Source organism: Anastrepha obliqua, chromosome 2, assembly GCF_027943255.1.
Source record: "Anastrepha obliqua isolate idAnaObli1 chromosome 2, idAnaObli1_1.0, whole genome shotgun sequence".
NCBI classification, from domain to species: Eukaryota; Metazoa; Arthropoda; class Insecta; order Diptera; family Tephritidae; genus Anastrepha; species Anastrepha obliqua.
Window position 1 is genome coordinate 5,522,391 of NC_072893.1, and position 18,640 is coordinate 5,541,030.

General features: G+C 35.1%; 5 protein-coding genes across 7 annotated transcripts in view; 2 read left to right on the forward strand and 3 right to left on the reverse strand.

Moving 5' to 3' along the window:
* The window catches only part of LOC129239590 (pleckstrin homology-like domain family B member 2), a 92,305-nt gene extending 83,760 nt beyond the window's left edge, over window positions 1–8,545 (reverse strand). The window contains exon 1 of one of the 3 annotated variants that reach the window (XM_054875200.1): window positions 8,233–8,545. The gene's annotated coding sequence lies outside the window, so the exon portion shown is untranslated. Of the gene's footprint in view, window positions 1–7,998 lie in introns of all 3 variants that reach the window. The other 2 variants (XM_054875198.1, XM_054875199.1) reach the window with 2 other exon arrangements.
* Window positions 8,546–9,843: 1,298 nt separating this feature from the next.
* LOC129237365 (WD repeat-containing protein 6) lies at window positions 9,844–13,404 on the forward strand. The gene is made up of 5 exons (XM_054872058.1): window positions 9,844–9,920; window positions 9,979–10,169; window positions 10,229–10,475; window positions 10,538–10,843; window positions 10,978–13,404. The coding sequence occupies exons 1-5, from the start codon at window positions 9,851–9,853 to the stop codon at window positions 13,224–13,226; spliced, it is 3,063 nt and encodes a 1,020-aa protein (XP_054728033.1). The 5' UTR covers window positions 9,844–9,850; the 3' UTR covers window positions 13,227–13,404.
* On the reverse strand, window positions 13,232–14,219 carry LOC129237367 (ADP-ribosylation factor-like protein 2-binding protein). Its single transcript, XM_054872060.1, has 3 exons — window positions 13,947–14,219; window positions 13,691–13,869; window positions 13,232–13,634 (listed from the first exon to the last, which is right to left on the reverse strand). The coding sequence occupies exons 1-3, from the start codon at window positions 14,061–14,063 to the stop codon at window positions 13,406–13,408; spliced, it is 525 nt and encodes a 174-aa protein (XP_054728035.1). The 5' UTR covers window positions 14,064–14,219; the 3' UTR covers window positions 13,232–13,405.
* A 128-nt stretch (window positions 14,220–14,347) lies between these two features.
* Window positions 14,348–16,058, reverse strand: LOC129237366 (protein FAM210A). Its single transcript, XM_054872059.1, has 3 exons — window positions 15,507–16,058; window positions 15,302–15,447; window positions 14,348–14,890 (listed from the first exon to the last, which is right to left on the reverse strand). The coding sequence occupies exons 1-3, from the start codon at window positions 15,890–15,892 to the stop codon at window positions 14,727–14,729; spliced, it is 696 nt and encodes a 231-aa protein (XP_054728034.1). The 5' UTR covers window positions 15,893–16,058; the 3' UTR covers window positions 14,348–14,726.
* Window positions 16,059–16,746: 688 nt separating this feature from the next.
* LOC129239195 (zinc finger protein ZPR1) lies at window positions 16,747–18,415 on the forward strand. The gene is made up of 2 exons (XM_054874533.1): window positions 16,747–17,508; window positions 17,626–18,415. Exons 1-2 carry the CDS (start codon window positions 16,857–16,859, stop codon window positions 18,363–18,365), a joined length of 1,392 nt encoding a protein of 463 aa, XP_054730508.1. The 5' UTR covers window positions 16,747–16,856; the 3' UTR covers window positions 18,366–18,415.
* Window positions 18,416–18,640: the final 225 nt, after the last annotated feature.

Genomic DNA, 18,640 nt, shown 5'->3' on the forward strand with positions numbered 1-18,640 from the left:
ACCCGGAAGTTTTCTAAATAAAAAATAAACTAAAAAGTTGGAAACTACCGGAATTTTTTTAAATTTTGTACAAAGTTTGAAACGGTGCATTAAATAGTTTTTGTTGAACTATATTTTTATATAAAAAAATAAATAAATGGCAATATTTCACATATTTCTTTCTTTTGACCCTCGCAGTGGATTATGTATGTAGACATATAAAAGCACCCAATAACCCATTTTTTTCAACATTTTTCATCAGGGAATAATAAGCGCACAGAAGGTTGGAAAAAATTCATACCTTTCATGGATTGTCTGATGAGTAATAAACGCGGGATTAACGAAAACAGACAAAAAAAAACATATCGAAGCGAGACGAAACAAAGCTTTTATGTTATTTCGAAATGCTCGTGTAAAGAAAACAAAAAATACAACTTTTTACTGTGAAACACTAAAAAACAAGAAAAAAATTACAAAAATAAAGAAAACTGAAAAGCATTGCTACTTCAAGCTTTGACGAACCGTAACCGTGCACGCATATCAACCACAAAATCAATTAATGATAAATGACTGTTTGATGTGGTGGTTAAACGAATGCGTCTTCAAATGGTTAGATGGATTAAAGTTTGTGATAAATAAATTTTAGTCAGCAAATACATAGGTACTTAAATGCTTTAAAGGGTAAAAACTTCCTGAGATAAAAAAAAATAGATTTTTTTGCTTAGTTTAGAAGATATTCCTACGATTTTTTTTTCTTCAAAAATATTTAAATAATTAATATAGAAAAGTTGATTATTTGATGACAAACATTTCTACACATTTTTTAACTAACTTGAAAATAAGAAGGAATTTCTAAAGTGACCAGGAAAAACCGTCTTGCACGAAATCTTGTCTTTGATAGAAAATGTTTTTTTAATAGCCGTCGCGCCTCGGCAAGCAATAGCAAACCTCCGAGTGTTGCTGCCAAATAAATAAATAAATGAAAAAGCTGCTCGCAAAAGAACATCGGCCGTTCGGAGTAGGTTTAAAATTGTAGGTAGCTCCATTTTTGGAACATCAAGGTGAACACTACAAATAGGAGGAGGAGATCGGCCAAACACCCAAAAAGGGTGTAGGCGCCAATTATATATATAAAAACATGGGCTGAAAAGTCCCGGGCCTAACAAAGAAAACACGTTTTTTTGATCAAAATTAGCTTTATTCAACAACGTAATTTCCATCAAGAACAACGCAATGATTTCAGCGTCGCTCTAACATTTCAATACCACTTTTGTAGCACAATTTATCCTTTGCCTTCAAAAATAGACCTTTTCATTTGAGTGAAATTTCTTACCGGCGAGCAATTTTTTAGCTCGGCGAACAACTAGTAATCGCTGGGAACCAAATCTGGCGAATATGGGCGATGTGGGAGCAATTCGAAGTTCAATTCATGTAGTTTTACCATTGTTTTTATTGACTTGTAAGACGGTGCGTTGTCTTGTTGTTGTTGTTGTTGTAGCAGCAGAAACATTCCCCATACATATATGGGGAATGCTGCTGAAGTGACAGTCCTTGGCCGAATATAAATCCAGGTCGTTCCGGTAACGTAGAACCGACTGTCGTGGGAACGTTGTCTTGTTGAAACAAAACTGTGAGCGAACGCGGCACCCACCCTGAACAGAGCTTTCTCATAGTCACATGCTCATGCAATATAAAGCCAAGACGTTCTTTTGATAATTTTACGATGCAAGTTACTCAGGCAACCTCATTCAAAACGATTTTGTGGATTTATTTGATGTTTTCTGGCGTTGCTGCCTCATTTGGACCTCCATTGCGGTGTGCAACATCTGTGTCTTTACAACCAGTCAGCAAACCATCCAGGCTTTGCTTGGACGGCAGCCAGTTAAAGTACTCCCACCTTCGGCCTTGCAATCTTGTTCCAAAAAATGGATGAATATTTAAATCAGTTATGACTTCGATACGGGAGAGCTGAGTTCATGCTGGTGCCCTCAATATCAGAAGGTTTACCGTGGTACATATCTGTTTTGTCACTTTGCATGGTTCAAATATCTCAATGTTGCCAGCCCACATGAAAACTCCATTTGACCTTCCTGCCTCGAGAAACGCTTTCTGTCTGAGTGTCTTGCATTTATTAAGAATAGCTGAGGATTTTGATGTATTGATAAACGAATATCTGAGCTCTTTAAAAAAAGCTAGAAAGAATAAAATGGCAACATGATGGATAACCTCAAATGCTATGAGTTTTGTATAAGTATAGTCACGAGCAAAAAATTACACCAGAACCTAAGAATCATCCACAGTTTTTGATATTTTCTGATATTTTAGTGAAATCACTCTATACAATAACAATGCATGAGCGACCTCGATACGTATTGAATAATCAAGTGACAAGAATGCTAACAAGGCGCCACATTAATATTACATAGGCATATTTTGGATATCGTCAGCCGCAGAAAAGTGGGAAGCGAGAGAAAAAAGTATGCTCAAAACAGTTCTTAAATGGATCCATGCATACATACATATGTATTTATATATGAGTTGATTTGAATTAAGAAATATGCAACACACGTAAACAAATGTGGTGAATAATCGCAACACATAGGAATAATGGAGAACGACAGCGGTAAGGAAAAAAATCTGACCAAGCCCAATTGCAAACAAGTATGAATTATCTATATATGTATGGTAAGTATATGTGTACAACTCCATGTCCACTCCCTTTTACACTTCAAAACAAATATAAGGTATTGCAACAACTTCTGATATGCACACATATGTACATACAAACAATCATATTCAAGCATAAGTGCACATAAGTGAAATCCCGGCCACTGCGTAACAACAATGGCACAATGACACTTTAGACATGCCAGTGTAGGTATGTAAATATTTTTGCAACGTGAAATAATTCGAAAAAGCTGCTGTAATAATGTACAAAAATGTCCCTGCATACTTCTCTTTGGGCTATCTAAAAAATATTCTAATTACGAATATAATTAAAGATAAACTAAGATTTTTGCGCCTCAGGCGTAGGCTTTTAAAAATTGGTCAATCGATAGCAAGTTCTCACACTAACACAAAGGCACTTTCGTTTGTACTAAGGCATCTTCACGAAAACGTATGTAATTTAACACCTCAATCTTCCGCCTGACAGCATATGCAGCGCACAATGAACACAGTGGACACAACGCTATTTTAATGCCTCGCTAGCAATAGGGTGATGATTAAGTGACACTGCGTCATCTACTGCATATACGGCGGAACAGTGCGCTAGCATTCTGAGTCTGATATCTTACGAGTATGTATTTTACATTCACTTATTCAAGTATTCTAGTATGAAAACTTACTTTGTATAGTAGAGACGACTTTGGTCTGAGGTATGGAGATAATGCTGATGACAACACAATGCATATTTCTATGTTTGTGGTAATTGTATGTAAACGATTTGTGCGCGCACCTTTTTGTGTTAAGCGTTCAAGTTGAAAGATTTCTAAGAATCCATGAAATATTCTTTTCCGCTAGGCTGTCTTTCTATGGTAGAATACCCCCGCCTTTCAAATGGGGAAATATTTTATACATTTTTATATGTATGCATGTGTATGTTTGTCCTAGGGAGGTCAATACTCTTATTAGCAGAAAATTGTTCGGAGTATTTTAAAAATAAACCTAAGATCCTGGGATTCACCTTGGGACATAACTTATTTATAGTAAAATAAAACCATTTAAAACGTAAAATAAACTGATTTTAAAAACCACACCGCCCAGGAATTATTCACTATTGACATCTAGGCATCACTTTTAACTTAGTTTTTTATTATTAATTTTCATAAAAGTGGCCATTATCAAGAGTAAGAAATGTAAAGTATTGTTAATACTAATAATAAATAAATAATAATTATTATATTATAATTATTTTTATTAATATAATTTTATAACTTTTTGAATTCTTTTTAATGGCTTTATTTTTATAGCTATTTATTATTTATTTTTTATTTTTATTACTATTTGTTTTAGTTTATCATAATTTAATGGCTGGTTACCCCTAAAACACACGGATGTTATCTCAAGTTTGGAAAAAAAACATGAAGTACCTTGGTTGAAATTCGAAAAATAAAAATTCAAAATGGTGGACTTAAAATTTTTAAGCTTCTTAAGATTTTTAAACTTCTTTTCAAAAAAAGGGTTGAATTTTATTGAATGCTTTGTTTGTGACAACCTTTCCCGTAGTACGCGTGTTCAAAATCTGCTGTGTGCACGAAGCAGCAAAATGATAGAAAAGGTTTTTCTTGCTATATAGCGGCTATCCCTTGGCAATGGTAAACTGAAAATAAAAAAGCTTCCCATAAAAACCATCTGACGTTCGGAGGCGTCATAAAACTACAGGTCCCTCCATAAGCGCCAATTAGGTATGTATGTATGAATTATAGCATGTCAAAACCGATCTTCTGCCAGTCGTTTGTTGTTATTCTTTTATTGTAACTATATGGCATGCAATGTGGGTACACTCGTGCTCTTGTATATTTTAGTATAGAATTTTTACATTTCATGTTGTTGAGCAATCGTGCTAGGCTGGTATGGTAGGTTGGCTTATGCTACGCGAAATTATGTCTAAGTCTTGTTTGACACAGTTTTAGTTCCTCATTCGTTCGGTATTGTTGTAAGATTCTTCGTGAATGTTCATGATTCTGCACAATATTTAAAAACAAATGCAATTTAGCAAACCACAAGTCTTACGCTTTTCTTTAAAAAGAAGGGCAATTTCATTGAACCGTTCCTTTGAATTTTTTAAATTTATTTACAGGACTTGTAATCTATAAAACATTCAGGAAACTATAGTTTTCGTATATATATTTTTGGTATAATTTGATACATTTCTACAACAACAAAAAACAAACCAAGAGTAGTTAGAAATTATAAAAATAGTAGGGAGCCTGTGCAATGTTAATAGAGAACAAATAACCAGAATAGATAATTCAAGTAGCGAGCTTTGCTCAAAAAAATAAACTTATAAGTGAAGTTTTGAAAGCTACAAAAAACAGAGAGAAAACAGTGTGGGTGTGTCTTATGCTAACGCTTTTAAAGGGGTTCGTGGATTCCTGCAACAATTTCGTTTTACTTCGCAAAAGGGTTTTCTTCGCAATGTTGCTTCTTAATATGATAATGTAATTTATGCAAACAGATCATTTCTTTAAATCTAAAATGCTTCATATGATAATGAAAATATAGCTGGCTCAAGCAAACAGCTTTTATGCCAACAAATTATTGAATTAAAATAGCAACAGCAAGCACAACAAACAGTCGACGGCTAGTGAAATGCAATAAACTGACACTGTCCCTTGTCCTAGATTCTTGTTAGGCATTAGCCCGAATAATAAATTAAACAACTACACTTTTGCACATGCATATGTACACACAACTTTGATCGAAAAAATTGCAGTGTGTTGTGAATATTTAACAATTCAAAGAAAAACTATTAATAAAACTTTTTATGCCAGATGGTAAAACTAAACACCATGCCACCGAATTTATATTAATTAATATTAATATTGCATAATAATATTTATATAATTAGTTTTTATTTTTGCAAGCAGGTGCTCGTTAACACCAAAAAATTGTCCATCACGATAAAATTCAGAGAGTAAAATTACAGTTAGATGCAAGAGAACGTTCATTTTTTGGAGAAATTTTAGCCATGATCTGAAAGCACTGACTGAATGAACTTTTTGTAAACAAACAAATTAATTTTTGTGGAATCTGGTCTTTCGTGCACTTCGTAGGGGCCGGTTTGAAATTTGCATTTTATAGTCAGATACGATAAAATGGAAACTTTAGCACGCAAAAACGTAAATACATACATATATAGAGTATATTTATGGTAATTTTTTAGGCAACACAAATCTTGTTAAACAAACTCAGCTAATATGTCTTCTTATACCGGTTTTTGCAAGTGCAAATTTTGCGTCCGTAACTTTTTGCTTTTTGAGAGAGAATTTTAGCCTACGCTCTCGATTTGAATTGATGGCAGGTGATGGCTAATTTTTTTATCGAACACAACTATTAGTTTCTGATCAAATTAATAATCTAAATATTTCCTGTGGATCCAGCGAGGAACAATCAAGTTGCCTTGTTCGCACTCCCCTCTTACTGTGCTCAAAAATAGCAATGCAAGAGAAGTAATCAAAGCATTTTGATGAATTCGAGGGAAATTGGAATTTTTTCAGTATTTTTAGTTCCGCATAGTTTTTTATACGGATAAATTGATTGCAAAACATTAGTACATTTTTCTCAGTATTAATCGTATGAAAGAGGAAAACGAATTAAGGAATTGATGTCGGAGGGGAACACTTAAGAATTTATGCAGTATTTGATTGGTTGTGCTATGAAATGTGCTAAGAAAATGGATGCCAAAGAGCAAAAAAAATTACTGGCTTTGCCGCGTGAAACCCGCAAAAAGTTTAGAAATGAGCCAAATCAGATGTTGATAACTGATAAATTTAAAAATCAGCAAATAAAACAAAATAAAAATCGTAGACGAAGCCTCGTTCTGAAATATTTTTTCTTGGGTAGAGAAATTTGAGTTATATGCCACTGCTATTATTTCGAACAAAGCTATATGTACATCCATCAATGTGTAAACATGCACATATGTAACTTGTCGGCAATCACTAAAAATTTTGGCTTTATACTTAATTAAATTTTTACAAAAGTATAATATACATATAGGTATACATAGTACGAAATTTGCAAAATGCAGTTTTAGTGCGATAAATGACAAAAGATAATTTCAATTCAAAATTTACGTATTTCAATTGAAGTTTTCCATTCACAAAATAATAAAATCGATAGTAAAGATTTTATTTAGCAATAAAGATTTTATTAGCTTTTCGTATGCATTGCATTGTTTGTGGCATCTACGCACATACACACATATGCCAATACGAGCTCATAAATTTTCTTTCACACCTGGAGCTTCAGAAAATTTACGCCAAGGTGCCAAAATGTGATATTTAGCTACCATTGGAGAGTAGTAGTTACACGATATTGTCAAAGCATCTGAGATTTTACTTTTATGTGGGAACAAATCAATAGAAAACAAAATGAACTCTGACAATGATTGAGTACAGGTGGACTTTCTTTGGACTCTTAAAAATTCGGGTGAGTAGATCTTTTGAAATAGCGGATAAATATAAGAATTTCAGCAAATTTGAAAGGCAATAGATATAAACTAACTCGATTGTTGTTGTTCGTTACGGATTTTATTGTTTGTGCTTTTGTTTTACGAGTTCACAAAACTATTAAGCGCAGTGAAATCATTAGCCGTCGTCGTCTATCTTATCAATCGGCAGGCCAAGGAAAGAGGTTGTTTCGACGGGCTCATGTGAAGAGGTGATTAGTGTGATGCGGGGCACTTTAACGTGTCGGAAACAGTTTGAGTATGACAGAAAGTGATTCTACCAATTCTACGTCTGCAATGGGTGCTGGTTGGACTCATATAATGGCATTCGGGGAGCGAGAGTTCATGAAGGTGGTAAAGGACTCTGAAACAGTGTAAACTTGTAGTGGGAATACCTGCGTGGCACTGTCTCCCTGTCTTAGAAAGCGTGGCAGATCAAAAAAATTACCACCCTACTCAAATTAATTACACAGTTTAGACAGTTTAAAAACAAAATATAAAGTTATTAAACTCTCGATATTAAACACTTGGTATCACTATAGATCAATTTCTGATCTATGTGCGATCTACAGGATCAGCTAAGTCCAACCTAACCTAATCCTTGGATAGCTCTGCTCTTGTTAAAGCAATCCGATATTTGGTACAAAATATGATCCCAAAAAAAAAAGACGGCACCAGTAAAATTAAAAAAATGGGCAATTCCACGCCCACGCCGTGTGTGTCTCGATACAGACTTAACAAAACTTGCCCAAACCTGGTACATGTTTTGCTATATAAATGTGGCAAATCATTCGTGTATAAATCTTATATTGCTAATAAATTTGGCAGACGTGATTAATACGTACATATATAAGTAGATACTATGTAAATAGTTTATGCTAACCTTTTGCACAGCTTCGGTAGCAATTTGTATTGCTTTCTAATATTTTTGCATTGGTGGATAAATTTTGTCACATAAATATTTGCAATTTAAGACACAGCTCTGCTTTCTTTTTGCATACTTCTTATGAGCACATGCAATTAATTCCTTCTCACATATCAAGCAAAAACAAAATTAAAAACAAACTGGTTATACACACTCTATTTCTAGTGCTGGCGCGTAATTGGAGCCTCGAAACTGGCTTTCCGATTTTCTTTCAATGGCTTCGTATATTTAGTTTTCTGAGCTATCCCACGGTTTATCACACATATTTTGCAGTTTTCGATCATAATGAAAATATGAAATTAAACAAAGTCCAACTAAAGACTTGTGTTCTAAAAATTCACTACATTTTTAATGTAATTGAGTCACCGTATAAACAAAAAAACACGAAGGCAACGGCAAAAATGAAAATGAAAACAAATTTATCCGCCACGAAAAACAACAACACCATAACAAGACAACTCAACATTTGCAATCGACCAATGCAAGAAGCTCCCATTTCCACTGGAGCCAACATCAGGGCTGCACATATGGGCACTAAAAAGTATCTGAGTTGCTATTAAGCCTAGTGCAATGTTTTACACCGCGCGCTTAATGTTTATAATGTGGTTGTCATAAGCCCATGTGTTTTAATATCTGTAAAATTTCTGTTTAGACTTTGCTCTACAAAATGACAGCTGATTTTAAGACACTGAAGAAATTCGGTAAGGTGATATTTCACGGTCTTCACATAGAACTTTGTTTAAAGAGTTAATTGTTAATTCTCATAATGTAAATGGATTAAGGCAATTTTCGATTACAATATTGCCGAAAAATGACAGTTAATACCCATTGTGAATGAAAAATAATGAAACTTTTAAAGAGAAGAACAAAGACTGGATGCAAAGTTCGTTTGCACTAACACGTTCGAATATACGTTGATTGTTTTGATATTTCGTAGCATTAAATTGAAATTTAAGACCTTTTTACCACTAAAGTTTTAATCAGAATTAACGTAAAGGGCTATCTCCATCTGGTAAAATTAAGGATCAATAGGTCTATGTGATGGCTTTCAGCCAGCCAGGTCAACCTAACCTAACTTCGTCGTCTGTATGATTATATATTCACAGCACTGACATCACGGCGAATTTTTGTAATCTATCATTCGTGATTTTTCCCCATATCAATTTCGCGTAGGCAAAACACATAATTTTGATAATAACAATTACCGAGTCGAATATTTCAGTTGTTCGAGTAAGACCACCTTATTAAATCCACCTGGATTTCATTCGTGGGCTGTTATCAAGGCGAATTATTTCATGGTAGTGGTACTAGAACATCAGATTTTGTGATTTGGTGTTCCGAATGTCAAAGTCGACTGCTTTTTCATCATGGTGTGCAAAATACCGAAGGTTACGTCTTCCGAAAACCTCTACTTTATTTTTCGGCATTTTGACAACCGATGACGTCATCTCTTCAAATAACCAAACACAAGGAGAAGTTACGGGTTTGTAAAAATTCAGTGAATGGCTTGATAATATTGTAATTTTACGTTTTACGATTTCTAAATTGAACAAGCTAATAAAAATGAAGTGCCGCGTATTAAATTGTGCATCCCTGAATTAGAAAAATTCCTCCAAATGCTTTATTGCTTGAAGTGATGATGTCACAGCGTATTTGGAAGGCGCAATCTTGTATTCTATCATTCTTGCAAAAAACGTTCTCGTCTTGGAACGTTCTTCGATATTGTGTTCATTCAAAATCAGCTGTTGCATGTATTCCAATTAGGAAAAATTATGGAAACAGAACTGACAATAGCTGACTCCATAGCAATCAAATTATTGCGAGGAGGTGCATTAATTACTGGTAATTATAAAAAAATATATATTTTATGAAATCAGAATAAAAACAGCTTTATTTCAAGGTGTGGGCAATGAATTACATCTACATACACCGAAAACAAGCGAACGCCTCGTGCTTTCTCAGAGATTGCGCGCTAAAGTACATGGTATTGTTGATATGCCGATGAAAATCGCATGTCGGGATCAGGGAAGGCTAATTGTACACGGAGAAAAGGAGTGTTTGTTGTTGCAATATGACTGTATCGAAGAAAAGGTGTGAAATTGATAAATTGAATTAAAATTTTATTTTTCAACAAGTCTCTATTTTGCTAGTACACCTTTAAAGAGCTTTGGCATTTTCAACTTACTGATTGGATAAGCTCAGCTGGTTTCCTGCAAGATCCAAATGAGTTTATTCTTCTTACGTCGCATAGCGTGGTTCTACACATTTTGTACGATGAGAACGCAGAAAAAGGAGGTGTTTGTAAGGTTGTAGCGAAATCATCTTCTAACGATAAATCAACCCTGTATTGTTCTCGTATTCATGGAAAGACTTTGGAGGAACTGGTAATTTTTGGAGGCAAGTATGAGTCTTTGGTGAATTAGAAAATACATTAATTTGCTTCTATTGCATATAAAAAGGTAATGCATTTGGTGAACTTCTAATATGGAAACCATTTTCGGGAGATAACATTTCAAACAATATTGACTGCACCCAGTTTCAAGTAGACCTAAAGCGAAGGCAACCAGCACATAATGGAGTTATCTTTTCCATTGACTTCGATGATGCATTTGGTTTACTGACTACTACATCGGACGATCGGTCGATACGTTTCTGGAAGCTTGAAAAGCCGTCAACTGATGATTGGAATAAATTCAATCTCAACGCAATAGCTAGCGGTTATGGCCATGTTGCGCGCGTGTTTCAAGGAAAAATTATACATTGTTGTGAGTTAGCATCCAGTGTAGATTGTTAAAATAGGATATGGCAAATTTTTTCAAATATAAAATAGTCTATATTTGTTATTTTAATAATAGCGCAAACCTTAAATACAGTGACTATTTTGTCTCTTTCAATGCAGGTGGCCAACAATTTGCCGTGACCGTAGCAGAAGATTCGCATGTTTGCGTTTGGAAAAGTAATGCTGAGTTAGTATTCAAAAAACGTGTTCAATTCGGTGCTGTGATTTGGAACTTTGAATATGATCAACACACCCACACACTGTACACCGTCGGCTCCACAGGCAATCTATTTACGCTTAATCTTAAAAATGTCATACAAGAAGCAAACCAGTCTTCAACTACAACAGTATTGACTGATTTGGAACCAAAAGAATATGTTGCCAAAGCGAAATTCCTTCAATTTGACATGCTCGTCGGTGTGACCAATAAAAGTCGCCTCATGTACACTAGCCTCAAATCCAACGAGGAGAATGATGGACTTGAATGCGGAGCGTGGCAAGTTTTGGAGATGAATAAACTATTTAAATGTACAGTGCTTGAAGTATACGACAATTATATAGCGCTTTGTGGCTACAAAAAACTAGCATTTTTTAAATATTGTCAGCAAGGAATATTCGAAAAACTATTTGATGGCGATATTATGGATGGAGTAATACGAGCATTTCATTTCTTGAGCAATAGTACGTTTTTAATTTCTGACGAGACGGGCAAATGTTTACTTCTCGAAGGTGAAAGTCTACAGTTACGCATTGCTGTACCACTGCCGCATTGCAAAGAACCATGGACGACAACCGCTCTGCGAATTCAAGCACAAGAAAAAAAAGAATTTCTGGTGATTAGTAATCGTATGGGAAATATACTGCTGTTTAACCTAGAAGTTGCTACTGCCAGTTGTATACTTACGTCCACTCTTCGGCAGCTACATGGCGCATTGGGCGCAACAATGCTTTGCGTACAGGAAGTGTGCAATGAGGAAGTTTTTATACAGAGTGCTGGTCATGACGGCTCACTGCGGCTGCTGTCCATTGAAATCAAATCGGGCACTATTACATCGCATCAGCGCACGCCTGTACCGGTAGCGTGGGTCGAACATTTAATTGCCATGGAAAACTCTGAATTTCTTTTAGGATTTAACGATAACCATTTTGTGGTGTGGTCCCAACAGCATGACTTCTCTGTGCAAGTACCATGCGGAGGTGGTCATCGTAGTTGGCATTATAATATTACTACAGATGTCCATAGTACAACGTTTTTGCAGCTGCTCTTTATAAAAAATAAAGCGTTACGACTGCATAAGCTTAAGTTGTTCAATAATCCTGCAACCAGTTTAAAGGTATTCCAAAATCGGTGGCACACGCGTTCATGTAACGTCCTGGAGTTGGTTGAGGCAGCTAACCATGGGGAACCGCACCCGATACTTATAAGTGCCGGCGACGATAACATTGTAAAAATATCCAAACTAATGCCCCGAGGTCGTCTAGTACAATGTGCAGAAGTACATTCACATATTTCCAATGTGAGAGCATTGAAAGTACTACAAGTATATGCGGATCAAGTCTTAATATTTTCAGGCGGCGGACGTGCCCAATTGTGTATAACACGATTAAATCTAAAAAGTTTTCGTATCCAAGAACTTGTAAGTTACACCCTAAACAAGAGTGGACAAATGAAAGGACAAATAAATTGTTACCGACCAGATCCGGAAACCCGCATAATGGCATGCGATGTTGTCAAAGCGAACACTGAAAATTCAGGTGTGGATATGGGGTACCTTATATTCCTATGTTGCTCAGATGGATATCTGCGTAGGGTGCTAGTTAACTCGTCCTTTCAAGTAGTTTCCGAGCATTCCGCATATTATGGCTGTTGTTTACTCCAAGTAAGAGCAATCGCGAATTCATACTTGATAATCGCGGGCACAGATGGAAATTTACGTTTCTTTGACTTAGATTTGACCGAGTTTCCCATTCAATTGTCGCACCATGCCAGTGGTGTGAACGCGATGGACATTCTGTTCGAGGTAGGCAGCAATATACTGCATATACTCACCGGTGGTGATGACCAGTCGGTTTCCTATAGCTGCTTACAATTACAAGATGCCAAAAGTTTTAAAATCAAAAATAAATTCCATCTGGCGAATGCACACTCGGCGCAAGTTACCGCTGTTCAGCTTTCGTCCGATGGGAAAACCGTATGTGCCTACACCTCTGGCTTAGACCAGACTATTAAGATGGTTGACATACAAACCCAAGAGGTTGAACTGATTTGTTATACATGCGTATCGGACATTAAAGGTCTAGTCGTAGATGATTGCAAACGATGTTTTGTCTATGGCTGTGGCATTCAAATATTTAAACTAAAAAAGTAATAAGGTGAATTTTTAAGATGAATTTAGTTTATTAGTTAATTGTTTTACACACCATTTAAATAAGTCCCACGAAATTTTTTTGGTAATATAGCAGACACAATACACATGTTTTTGTATTTAAGGAAATGGAAATGATTGTATATACAGATAAATATATATATTGCGTACGAAAATAAAACTTAGGGAGGAGTACTGTCTTCGTCGTCCATTGCACCGATTTGTTTTGTTGATTCTGCAACCGAATAGGGAGTTGTAACAAGAATATTGAAATCGAGGTGTTCCATATGACCCTCTTTCTTGTTGCGATAATCCAACATGAGTTCTTTGAATGTCTCAAAACTGCTGAATGAATGTAGAAGTTCAAATATTTCGCCGTTGCTTAAAATATCATCAAAAACCTTGTTTTTCCTAATATTAAGAATATTATTAGGCGAATTTTTGATTTGCTTTTTTAAATAAAATACTCAAGTTCCTCTGCAAAACGGCTTATATTAAAATCAGCCATGCGAGCACATAATTCATCAACAAAGAAAGTCTCAAAGGTATTTGCGTACTCTTGAAATATATCCATGTACTCTAGTTTATTTTCTTCGGTATTTTCCATGCGATTCCAATATTTCTCCAGGAAATTATTGTGAAGTGCCTGTATTCGGTATTTTATGGTATAGTTTATTAAATACAAAAAGCCAATAAACATTTTGTATTTTATTTTTTAAAAACCTGGAAAGCTTCGCCAAGCACAATGTCTTCGATGTGGCCAATGACATCGTCGAAAAATTTGCTTCCCTGCGATTTGCCGATAATATCAATAGACTCGTCCGGTAACGTTGCTTCCATTCAAATAAAGTAATTAATTTTAACTTAACAAAATATATTTTCCCTTTTTTTCTAAATTTTTGTTACAAAAATTATTTATTTACGGTTTTCCATCAAATTTTTCTGACGGCAAGCACCTGGTTCATATTGTTTGGTTTATCGTTGCTATAGAGCTTACGTCCCTTATGTGACATACGCCCGATAACTTATGCTCGTATTATAGATTTTATTAGTGGCTATTTTAACAGCATAATATATATACATACACATGTTTGCTGCAGCACCTAGTATTAAAAAATAATGGCTTCATAAAGATATTGATGCTACGCATCAGTTTTTTTTTATTTGAGACCACAATGTCAATTGAGCGCAAATTAATATTTTACTTCTATGGAAGAATAGAAATAAGAGCATAATGCCTCGGGCAGCTCAACAAAAACAGCCGTAGATTGTCGATTCCATCAAGACTTCGCTTTGAGCAATTCGTCTGTTGCAATGATAACTACCAACTATATGATGCAATCATTTTTTAATCTAACATAAAATAAATAAATTTCATTCTGAAGGTGATAATTTACTCTTAGTAATCTTCACAACAGAACTGAAAATATCAAATTGATTTCTAAATCGGCTTTAAATAGTCTCATGTTATACAAATGTACATCTAAAGCTGCTCAGTTTGTATCATTGCTTTTCTTTAGTTTTTTGTGTTACGTCAGCTTCTTCCAGTTTAGCAGCTGCACGGTCGGCTTTATTTTTTTCATACATCTGCATTAATTCTCGTTTGCTGGGAATTGGTTTAATATGTCCAGCTTGTACAAGATATTTTATTGACACCGTTGTACCACCTGTAAAAATAATTTAAAATATTTAAGCATAAAAGAAATGAAGAACTACAAGAAAATTAAACTCTGATAAAATCGTTTATATTAAACTAATGACTAAGAATAAAAATAATTCTCAAATATATGCTATATAAGCACTATTTCTATCAAAACAGAATCAGTCAAAATGCGAAATTTGTTAGTATCTTTAGCAAGCTGCTAAATTTAACTAATATTAACTACAACTTTGTTCGTTTTTCTATCGGGTCCCTCTGTACGGTATTCTTTAAGAACCTAAAGTTAAACCAATTTACAATACCTTCCCGATACTATTTACTAAATAACTAAACTTATCGGCTGCACAACTCATTGCCACAAATGCGTGTTTTATTTTTATATAACAAGTTAAATTATGAAATAGATAATTTTACCTACCTAATGTGACCGCATAACGTAAGGGTGTCGCCACCTTGTAACAGAGATAGGCAATTGCATAGTGACCCATGCTCGAATTTTGAAAACGCTCCACAATACTCTCACCAACATGCATATGCTGCAATAACAATGGGATATCTACACCACTAAATAGAAAGATGTTAATGAGCACAAATTTGTAATAACTATTGAATTGCATTCTTACCTTTTAGACAAATAATAGAAACCTCCAAACCAACCAATTGAGGTAACAACGTGAACTGGTATTAACACATACCAATATTTTTTATACATCAATTTGAATTTTGCGAATAGGCCAAGCTTAGATGCTTCACCAAAAATCTCCTCGTCCGCTAGAACGGGAGAGGATTTTGTGTCGGTTTTCCCCGCTAAGTCAGGCGATTTCTTTGTACTGAATGAATGCCGACTGCTTACAAACGGAGCAAGTGACGTGCACTGTATTGTGCCATGCGAATTCAGTAAAGACCATGATCTCACCTTGGTGCCGGCCAGAACAGTCAACGGCATGCGTTGACGTTGTTGCCAAAAGGAATTTTGCGCTAAACGCGACAACAGCCGAAAAGCTGTCATCCCTCAATCTTTTATTTTATTTGATATTTCAATATTTGTTTTGCATTCCCTTCAATGACTTTATATGCTTAATATCTCTTACATTTACACCAAAATATAACTCGGAGGATGGTGAATGTGTAGTGTGCCGATACGGGTAAATACTCGATATTTTGTTAATGTACTGAGTATTTTTTGTACTCGTGCCCTTCATGCAAGTACTCAGGTAGGTATCGAGTACACGGTTAAAGTATTTACCTAATTCACATTCAAGAATTTTCGTTTTGAAAAATTTTAGCCATGCTGTAGTGGTACAAGCAGAGAACGTAAATTCATATGACGTTACGTTCTCTGGTACAAGTAGTGCCAAGTCCGAAAAATTTCGCTTCATTGTATGGCAACATTGGGAAAATGTTGTCGTACACCCAGTCATATCGTATTTCAATTGAGAATAGAACCAGAACAATTCAACGCTTCCATAAATTTTATAATTAAGTCAATTATATGTATTTTTTGTAGCAATTCAAGTATTGTTACAACTGCAAGGCTGTAGCTGCTTTTTGTTATGGGTTTATTTTCTTTTTCTTTGATGTTGTTAATTTCTTTTTGATAGCTCATTTCGATAAATTTCCGATAAAAATTAGATAAGACAGATTTGTACGTAATTTACAAGGCTTGCGAGATTACATATTTTGGTACACATTTTTTCTATATCTATCTCGATTCCTTTATGCTTCTATATACAACTGTTATGTGAACAAAATATTAGAATACATTTGCACAAGTGCGCGCGGGTATATAGAGAAAACCTTCATGGTATCGATTGTGTCTTTCGTAAATAATAATCAATCGCCACCGTCGAAAATTTTTCAGCAATATAATTGAATGCTAAGCAACACTGGTCTACGAATAGCACATTGTCAAACATTGTCTTGTTTATTCCAAAAAATTTAATTTAATTTGATAAATTGTTGAAACAGCGAAAATGTCGTCAGAAGATTTGACGAATACGACAGAGAACAAGAAGCCTATATTCCGAAACATTGACGCCGATGATGCTGATCCAGAAACTACGGAAATTGAGTCAGCATGCATGAATTGTTTTCGCTCTGGTCAAACTCGTTTGCTTCTTACTAAAATACCCTTTTTCAAAGAGGTGGTGCTCATGTCCTTTAAATGTGAACATTGTGGCTTTGAAAGTAATGAAATCCAATCTGCTTCGGAAATACAAAAAAAAGGTGTACGTATCGAACTAAGCGTAAAAAATGCAGAAGACTTGAATCGAAGAGTGGTACGGTCAGATTATACATCTGTTAGTATACCAGAAGTAGAGCTGGAAATACCATCTCAAAGTCAAAAGGGTGAAATAACCACGGTGGAAGGCATAATTGCGAGAACAATAAGAGGTCTAACTCAAGATCAAGAAGTTAGAAAAATAGAGCATCCCGACGCGGCGGCATCTATTGAAGCCTATATTCATAAATTAAACTCTTTAAGGGAATTGAAAAGTCATTTCACTCTTATTTTGGAAGATATAAGCGGAAATATCTTCGTTGAGAATCCTTTTGCACCGTCTTCGGACCCTAATTGTAAAATAATCCACTTTGAAAGACAAAAGGACCAAGATCGAATTCTTGGTATGTGAGCCTTTCTCCGTAATGAAATAAATAATAATTTTATCAGAACAGATATAGTCCTCTGTAATAACATGTATACTTATATTAAACAATTGTCTCTTTTATCTTCTGCGTCAGGTCTTTATTCTCCAGAAGATTCACCTAATGCTGATGAAAATGATCATGATGATGAGAGCAGCGAGGCGCAAAAGAAAAATCTACTTAAACCTATTGCTGAGGATGCTTGGGGAATAGATGATCTAAATGGCGAGGTTTTACAGTTTCAAACATTATGCCAATTATGTGGCTCATCTTGTGAGACGAATATGAAACTAACCAAAATTCCACATTTCAAAGAAGTTGTTATAATGGCGACAGTATGCGAAACGTGTGGTTGTAAAACGAATGAAGTGAAATGTGGCGGAGGAATTGAGGAAATGGGTATTCGTTTTAAGGTCCGAGTGGAAAATAAGGAAGATTTTAGTCGCGATGTACTAAAATCTGAAACGTGCAGCCTTAAAATTTCAGAACTGGACTGTGAAGTTGGACCATCAGCTCTTGGCGGACGTTTCACCACAGTTGAAGGTATTTTGGTAGCAATGAAAGACCAACTGCAAAACGAAGGTTGCCTGTTTAGAGATTCAGCTGATGATGAGATTAAGAAGCGGCTTGAGAGTGTCATTGATAAGTTTGATCAAATACTGACATCGAAATTACCCGTAACTTTAATTTTGGATGATCCAGCTGGTAATAGTTATGTTCAATCCTTGGCAGAATGTGACGAGATAGATAGCAATTTGATAATAGAAAAATACGAACGTAGTTTTGACCAAAACGAAGAGCTGGGACTTAACGATATAAAAACAGAAGATTACTAAGTTTAAAACCGAGTAACTAAAATAAAATAACTTATATAAAAAAACAAAAAGTGCACGATTTTTTTATAAATATCAACACATGAGCGAGCCTCAGTCGTTGACAACGAAGCATACAAACCGTTATCTGATTATGATGAAATACGAATACAAATAGGATGGCTAAAATACAACAAAGCTACGAAATTTAATAATTTCATCATTGGGGTCACAATCTAACAAAAATTACACATGGTCAAAAGATTTTTGAAGTTACGTAGCAGACTGTTATTCGACTC